This window comes from Vigna unguiculata, chromosome 11 (genome assembly GCF_004118075.2).
Source record: "Vigna unguiculata cultivar IT97K-499-35 chromosome 11, ASM411807v1, whole genome shotgun sequence".
Lineage (NCBI taxonomy): Eukaryota > Viridiplantae > Streptophyta > Magnoliopsida > Fabales > Fabaceae > Vigna > Vigna unguiculata.
The window spans coordinates 24,677,177-24,685,809 of record NC_040289.1 but is presented as its reverse complement, the minus strand read 5'-3'; the positions used below and the strand labels follow the sequence as shown (position 1 = coordinate 24,685,809).

At 34.1% G+C, this 8,633-nt stretch overlaps 1 protein-coding gene across 1 annotated transcript; it reads right to left on the bottom strand.

Annotated features, from left to right (window-relative positions):
* Window positions 1-7,138, bottom strand: LOC114169376 (TMV resistance protein N-like). Its single transcript, XM_028054515.1, has 5 exons — window positions 6,558-7,138; window positions 2,103-3,216; window positions 1,728-2,000; window positions 699-1,469; window positions 1-620 (listed from the first exon to the last, which is right to left on the bottom strand). The coding sequence occupies exons 1-5, from the start codon at window positions 7,046-7,048 to the stop codon at window positions 51-53; spliced, it is 3,219 nt and encodes a 1,072-aa protein (XP_027910316.1). The 5' UTR covers window positions 7,049-7,138; the 3' UTR covers window positions 1-50.
* Window positions 7,139-8,633: the final 1,495 nt, after the last annotated feature.

Here is an 8,633-nt window from a genome sequence, read left to right as displayed (position 1 = left end):
GTGGTTTAGAAGAAATTTCTAGGCTGAAGGCTTTCGAAGGCTCTCCATGGTTAATCGCTTGTTAGAAGTTTCCTCTTTCGAGATGAGGAATTTGTGCTGAAAAACATGTTTGAGTTGAATTGTTGAAGATCCTCCTTAAATACCCAACGATACCCGCACTTCTTCACGACAATTCGTAAACCTTTAGGATGATGAATAAAAGTTCCAAATTCAGTTTGATAGAGATCATGCATGGTATTTGGAGGTGTGCTTAGAAGATGAATGAATTGTTGTCGAGAGTAAAACACCGTAACCAAGTGATCTAATCCAACTGTCACTAGATCTTTCTTAAAATATATTGGAACTCCTATATACCATCTTCGCTTGGAATTATTGACACCGAACCAAAGATTAGATAAATGATCATCATCTCTTTCACCCAGATTCATAGGATCTTGGAGTGTGACAAATAGAACACAAATGGCAACACCTATCCAATTTGGGTCATCTATAACATCAGATGGGTCCATACTTATTGATGTACTTGCACTTTGTTTATTGAACCACTTTGGAATTTCACTTCCAGGAATAACAATTTCCATTTCAATCCGAGCAGAGGAAATAGTAGGTTGGAAGAAAACCTGTTTAAATCAAATTCAGTATACATAAGCAGTGTAAACAGAAAAAGTGAGAATCAAATGAAAGAATGGAGTTGTCACCTGAAGATTTTGCGTCATCCAAGAAAAAACCATGCTATAACAGTGTTCCATATCACTTAACTTGGTGCAATCAAAAATGTATAATCCCAACCCATAGTATCCGCCAATATTTTTTTGTTTTATTGTTGGAAGCTCGGGCAAATATTTCAGCTGCTTGCAGTATTCCAAGTACAAACGTTCAAGATTAGAAAGTTGCTTGATGGTGCTTGGTAGTGTCACAAATTTGTTTCCCCCCAGATTTAGTCCTACTAAAGAATGTAAGTTCCCAATTTCATCTGGGATTCGAAGTAGATTGCAGAAGCTTATATCAAGATAAACCAAACATGGGACAGAAGACAAAGACAATACCAAACCAAGTGAATCTTCAGGTTTTGGAGGGTAGAGAAAATTGAAAGGCAACATTAGAAGTTTGTATACAGAGGATGTTGGGAATTGAATGGCATTTGTAATTTTAACAATTTCCTCCAAATGTTTTGTGTCCCTTGGCTCCATTAACATCTTACTATTAAGTAATTTTGAACAACCAGAGAGATATAAGCCCGAAAGAGAACTGATCCCAAAAAGCATATTCAGGTTAAGGACAAGATTTTTACAATTTTTCAAATTCAAACATCGAAGTTCTCTTAGAATACCAATGGATGGATGGATCTCGACTAGTTGTATACATCCTTCAAGATCAAGACTCTCAAGACGTGGAACCTCACTTAAGTCTGGCACCGCAATAAGATATTTGGAGTGACTCATATCCAGCATTGTCAGATTAGGCAGAAACTAAAAGAGAAACAAGTAAGGAAAATTTTAGTTTTCCATTAAAAAGCTAAAAAAGACAACCTTAATTTATTTTATTTTATTTGTGCAACTAGGAGACTAAATGAAAAATAAAAAAGTTAAGCTCTCCCGCTTTTTGTATCAGATCGTTTAAATTAAAACAAAATTTGATCGTCTAAAAGAAAGTTAAGAAAATATGACATAGAGCATTTTTCAGTTTATTGGAGACAAAGAATTCCAAGAACCAACAATATATAGTACCTTTTTGCCTTCCCATAATTTCTTGATATTGCTATGAGGCAGGATCAGTTCTACAAGTTGATCTGGATGGAAATTTGATGGCAAAGACATCAAAGGAAAGTGATTCCATTGTAGATATCTCAATTCATTAGAAATGCAATCCAGAGTTCCAGAACAGTTCACATTCTCTAGAATCAGCAACTCCAGTTGATTCATTTTTGAGAGTGCATCCACATCTTCTAGAAACTCTTTTTCGCTCTGATGAATAACTATAGCTTCAACATTTTCGGTTTCCTAAAGTATTTTATAAAGGAAAAATTCATTATATTTTTTTGATAATTCATAAATTACTAAAGAACGACAAGCTTAAAATCTATATTAGAAAATTTTTCTTACCTTATTTATTTTCATAACTTTTTGGAGATCCTTGTAGTTCCATAACCTGTTCCACTTTCTTGGTTCTTTTGGTGCTTTTTCTCGGACGATACTCTTACCCAACTCTTTCAACAAGTCATGCATTTCAATCTCCCCATCTTGACAACTTATTAGTGATTTCTCGATCAAAACTTTCATACCAATGTCAGGATAAAATTGGCGATACTCTAGAAGTCTCTTCACTCTTGTCTCATAAGAGTAGTTATTCCTATTGGAGAAGAAACAAGCAATATCTAGAAATATTTCTTTCTCTAGATTCTCCAATGCATCATAACTTATTCTCAACACATCCATGATATGTTTGCTTGGATTTTCTTTCATTCTAGCCAATGCATTTCTCCATTCACTAACATCTCGATCGTGTAAAAATGAGCCCAATACTTTAATTGCTAACGGAAGACCATTGGCATACTTCAGTGCCTCTAATGTCAACTCCTTGTATTCTTTCGGAATATCGTGAGATTTGAAAACTTTTTTGCAAAATAATTGAAGAGCTTGAGTTTCATCCAAGACTTCAACATTGTAAACTTCATTTACTCCATAATTTTGTAAGATATGACGATCTCTAGAAATTATGACGAGTCTACTCCCTGCACCTAAATATTCTGGACGCAAACCCAATTTCTCTAATTGTTCAACTTCATCAACATTATCAAGAACCACAAGCATCTTTAAATGACGAAGTCTAGTTCTTATCAACATAGTTCCATGGAAAACATTATGTATCTCCATATTTTTTATTTCATTTAGAGCTTGAGAAAGAAGTTGTTTTTGTGCACTTGTTGCTCCAAAATTGCAATAAATTTTGTTTAAATCATCAATGTAACAACAAGAATTATATTGAGGAGATATTTTTTTAAACAATGAAGTTGCAACTGTTGTCTTCCCTATCCCACCCATCCCACAAATTCCCACAATGCGAACAATATCATTTGCACTCAGATCTAGCAGTTCTTCCAATTCTTCAACACGAGAATGCATGTCAACTAAATCATCTCCAAAACTCCAAATTTGATTACGACCCAATATGTCGATTACCTTTTCAACAACGTTTTCAATTTCTTCATATTGTTTCCTGAGCGGCCAAAGTTCAAACATCTCTGAGAGTTTAATTAAGACTTTCAAAAATAATATAGAATATATAACATAAAAATATGGTTATGTGAGTACTTACTTGTTTTGCACATCGCACCCACTACGATCGCAACTTGTTTTGAGAGCTTCCCTCCATTTTTCTACCATTTCCAAGTCATCTTTGAACCTTTCTTCGTGTTCTGCAAAAGCTTTTGCAAACTCGCCACTCTGTTTTCTGACCTCAGAAGGATCGACATCATAGAAAATAGGAAGCATACTTCGACCTGTTTGTTGAACCCAATCAACGATTTTTGTAAGCTCTTTCAAGCACCATGTGGATGATGCATAGTGCTTTGAGAAGACAACAATGAAAACTTGTGATCCTTCAATTGCGTACAAGAGCTCAGAGTCCAAGAAGTCACCTTTCTCGATTGTTTGGTCATCTATGAAGGCAATAACTCCTTTTCTTTGAAGAGCTCCAAAAAGATGATTTGTGAAACCGTTACGAGTATCTGGGCCTCTGAAGCTAACAAACACATCAAAATTTTTAGTGTGTGATGAAGAGCTGCGTTGAATTTTGTTGGAAGCCATTGCAGAAGGTGAAAACTCGCCTGCTAAAGAAGATTAATGTGCGAATAGAATAGTATTCTCAATGTATCAGCCGGAGTCAAGTCCATCGTCAACCTAAGAAAATATGTAATTATTAAAATATTCAAAGACTTTGACAAATCACGCGTCAACTGCAATAATTTCCACACAATCAATTCCAAGAACCCCACCGAGACTCCTATTCTTGTTGTGTCTGTTTAACTTTTGTTTTCTTTTATCAAAATTCAATTTTGAAAAATATCAAAATCTGTAAAATTTAAAATTTTATAAAAATAATAAATAATATTTTAAAAAATCATTTCACATAAATAATATTTACATTACCAGTCTAATTTTCCTTCTCTTTTTTTTTTCTTCTAAAAAGCTAAAAGATATCATTAAAAAATGAATTAGTTTTTGTTATTCTAATGAAAATTATCTTGTATAATTTCAGTTTAACTTAAATGAATTCTTTTAAGTTTGATTATTTATTACAATTAATATAGAAATGTTTTTTTTATTCTCATATAATTATTTTTATGATTACTTTTACATATATGTTTTTATCAATGGCATTATTTAGGTTTTGACGTTTATTTTTCTATTATGATAATAAGTAGAATAATATTTATTGTATTTGATTATCATAAAAAAAATGCCTTATTCTAACTCCGTCTAGGATGTCACTGCCTTTTATCAAGTTCGTTAATCATAATCAAAACTCAATCCACATAAATCTTTATCATAAAATAAACTAAATATAAATTAAAAAGTTGAATATTTTTAAAACATTATTTTTCAAAACTATCAAAATAAAACTCTCTCATTGAGTTTTCAATCTTAGACTCTCCAATAACTAAGCAAATATCAAGTTCCTAGCTTATAAGTCATTCGTTAACCATTAGAGCTACAACTCCCACAATTTTACGGGAAAAGTTCACAAGGTGTACCATCATTGTGCAGTTTTGCGATTTTACATCGTCTTATAGGTCTCGATTATTGAAGAATTGAAGCCTGTAAAGACGCAATGACATTTTTGCAATTTTAAGAACTTTTATGTCTCGGGTCACATAGCAATCGAAGCCTATAAGACTTTTCTGCTTCGATTATAAGGCAACTGAGCCTATAATGAATCAGAGTTCTCCAATATTTCAAAATTGCCACTATCAATAGAGCTTTTGGCCTTGGGTGGAATAGGACCAAGGCCATATCAACTTTAGGCCTCAGTTATTAATTGAACCGAGGCCATATACCTTATTTAGGTCCCCAAATTCGTGAATTTCCACTATTCCCCTTCATCCCAAATTCCTCTTCACGAACAAAACTATGCGAACCACCACTATGCCATCGTCCACCACAGCCCTATCGCCGATTCTTGCTGCAGCTGCCTCCGTCGTACATCGTTGCCTCAATCGTGCCGCCCTCTACTGTCGATACCCATCGTTGTATCGTCGCCTCTTGTTGCTCGTGAGTTCAAAAAATTGGTTTCATTTCTTTTTCACGTTCCAATTGTTGTCTTTGGCCTTTTGATTTTTTTCTTTGGCATTTTGATTCGTTTCTATTGCTTTGGTTTTTCTTTCTATTATTTTTATAGTATTTTGAGTTTTTTGGTTCCGTTTTTTATCATTAAGTAGTTTTGCATTAGAGAATTTGTAGTTTTGACGTTGTGTATCCTCTTTCGTTCTCAATTGTTATTCGCTTTTCACGCTAACAGGTTCCATTCTCAATTGTTATATATATATATATATATATATATATATATATATATATATATATATATATATATATATATGGTTAATTATTTGCTTAAATATGTTGTTTGATTTTCTTATAGTGTGAGTTAGCCTTTGTTTTCCGTTTGAGATTCCATATGAAAATTATGTATTGTCCTCGAGTTTTCATTTTGAAGAAGCTATATTTTTAAAAAAATTAATATAAGCGGATATAATACTAATAATTTATATGTATTGGATCTTGAATTTTCCAGTTGAACCGTTTAAGAAGATTAACCACTTTGTAGTAGTTTATTAGTGTGTGTGTGTGTGTGTATATATATATATATATATATATATATATATATATATATATTAATATAATTATCTTAAAATTCATGAATATTTGTCAACTGTGTTTTGTATTGATCTTCGCGTGTATGTGGCTTTGGTTTCCTTTTCAATCGAAGCACAATGGTGGCTTTATGCTTCGGTTCACACCTGAGTCCAAAAGCTACCTCCTTTTGGCCTCACCTTAATATGCCTCAGTTCTAGAACTGGGGCAAAATACCAAAAATTGTAACATCCCGACTGGATATTACTAATTTAAATAAAATAAAGTAAAATAATAGTAAATATTGCATTATTATTCAAAGTTCTCGAAATTCAAAACCATAAATTAAACTCGAGATTTACATAGTTCAAAACTGATCAACTAAATGTTTACAAAATAGTGAAATATAGTCTATAAAATTTCCCAAACTAGTCCCTCTTCGGACCTAAGCGTCACCAGCTCCATTGAAACAACGTCTGCTCTCGTGAATGCATTCTTCAACACGAGAATGCATGTCAACTAAATCATCTCCAAAACTCCAAATTTGATTACGACCCAATATGTCGATTACCTTTTCAACAACGTTTTCAATTTCTTCATATTGTTGCCTATTTGGCCAATGTTCAACAGTCACTTATAGTTTAGTTAATACTTTGAAAAACAAAATAGAATATATAACATAAAAAATATGGTTATGTGTATACTTACTTGTTTTGCACATCCCACCCACAACGATCGCAACTTGCTTTGAGAGCTTCCCTCCATTTTTCTACCATTTCCAAGTCATCTTTGAACCTTTCTTCGTGTTCTGCAAAAGCTTTTGCAAACTCGCTACTCTGTTTTCGGACCTCAGAAGGATCGACATCATAGAAAATAGGGAGCATACTTCGACCTGTTTCTTCAACCAAATCGAGGATCTTTGTAAGCTCTTTCATGCACCATGTGGATGATGCATAGTCCTTTGAGAAGACAACAATGAAAACGCGTGATCCTTCAATTGCTTGCAAGAGCTCAGACTCCAAAAAGCCCCCTTTCTCGATGGTTTGGTCATCTCTGAAGGCAACAACTCCTTTTCTTTGAAGAGCGGCAAAAAGATGATCTGTGAAACCGTTACGAGTATCTTCTCCTCTAAAGCTAACAAACACATCAAAATTCTTAGTCTGTGAGGAAGAGCAGCGTTGAATTTTGTTGGAAGCCATTGCAGAAGGTGAAAACTCGCCTGCGAAAGAAGATTAATGCGCATGTAGGATAGTGCTCTCGAGGTATCGGTCAAAGTCAAGTCTTTATAAAACAAATGATAAAACGCGTGGAAATAAAATCAATGGAAAAAAGTATATTAAGGTGTAGGAGTGGTAAAGAAAACGTGTTTGTTTTTTCTTTATTGTGGTTACATAAAGAAAAAAATAATATGTATTATTTTGTAATGATTTAAAAGATTTCATTTAGATGGTGGTGTTGAAGTGGACATTTATCTATTAATAATATTGAAACATATTTTCAAGGAGGCTGAAAGACATATAAATTATTGCAATTATCAGAGAAAAATGTTGTTTTGTTTCTTGTTACTCTATATTGTTGCCCATTTGTTCCATGAACAATTAATTTGCCTTTGTTTAATGCATATCACTGCCACAAAAAATTGTTGGGTATTGGGCTCCCTTCCTATGTGGAGAAAAGGCCCAAAATTTGAGAAGCCCATGTCTCACTTAAACCTAGTGGAGAGGAGGCTATAAAATAAAGAGAGAGGCAGAACAATAGAGTCAGAATACACTGAAAGCCCTAACACATAGAGGGAGAGGTAGAGGGAAAATTCTGTTCACGTTTTTCATAGAGCTGTCGCAGTAAATTCGGCGCTGCGGATTCGTTCACCGTTGGATCGGGCTGAAATTTTTACAGCAGGTTCGGAACTCATTGCTCTTCATTCTGACCGGTCGGATCTTTGATACGAGGTCTGAGTTGGGAGATATTAATTTCGCACTGCAGCAGTGATTTGTAGAGGTTTTCCTCTCTTGTTCTTCTCTATTTGAAAGCTTTGTTGCTTTGTTATTTGGTTGGGTGTTGGCACTAATTTGTGCTATTGATTGAGACTCTTTTGTACTCTTGTTGATCATAGTGAAGCTATTTCTTTGGTCTGGACGACTCGTGGTTTTTACCCTTGATTTGAGGGGTTTTCCACGTTAAAAATCTTGGTGCCTTTATTTGTGCTTTTGGTGATTTATTATTGCTGCTCTTTGATTATTGCTCCTCATAGATTCTTGCAAGTTAGGGGAAATTATATCCGCTGCATTCTCTGGTATATTGTTTGTTATTGTTTTCCCCATCAGAGTGGCATCAGAGCTCTTGGTTGGGCTATATTTACTTGCTTGAATGATGGAGGCAAATGCAAAGATGATTACTTTGAATGGTACAAATTATCATTTGTGGAAGGGCAAGATGAAAGATTTATTATTTGTCAAGAAATTGCATCTTCCGGTCTTTGCTACACAGAAGCCAGATTCTATGTCTGAAGAAGAATGGGACTTTGAGCACCAACAGGTATGTGGTTTTATTCGGCAATATGTTGAAGATAATGTTTATAATCATATTGCTAATGAGACACATGCCAGAGCTTTGTGGGAGAAGATTGAGTCTTTGTATGCTTCTAAGTCGGGCAATAATAAATTGTATTTGTTAAATTGCTTGATGAATTTGAGGTACATGGAGAATTCTTCTATTTCTGATCACTTAAATGAGTTTCAAGGGCTCCTAGATCAATTGTCAGGAATGAGCATAAAGTTTGATGAC

Coding starts and splice junctions, on each gene's coding strand:
- LOC114169376 (XM_028054515.1), bottom strand. CDS start 7,048: ATGGCTTCCAACAAAATTCAACGCTGCTCTTCCTCACAGACTAAGAAT. Junction 3,217..6,557: donor GGGTGGGATGTGCAAAACAA/GTAAGTATACAC, acceptor TTGGCCGCTCAG/GAAACAATATGAAGAAATTG. Junction 1,470..1,727: donor AATTATGGGAAGGCAAAAAG/GTACTATATATT, acceptor TTTCTCTTTTAG/TTTCTGCCTAATCTGACAAT.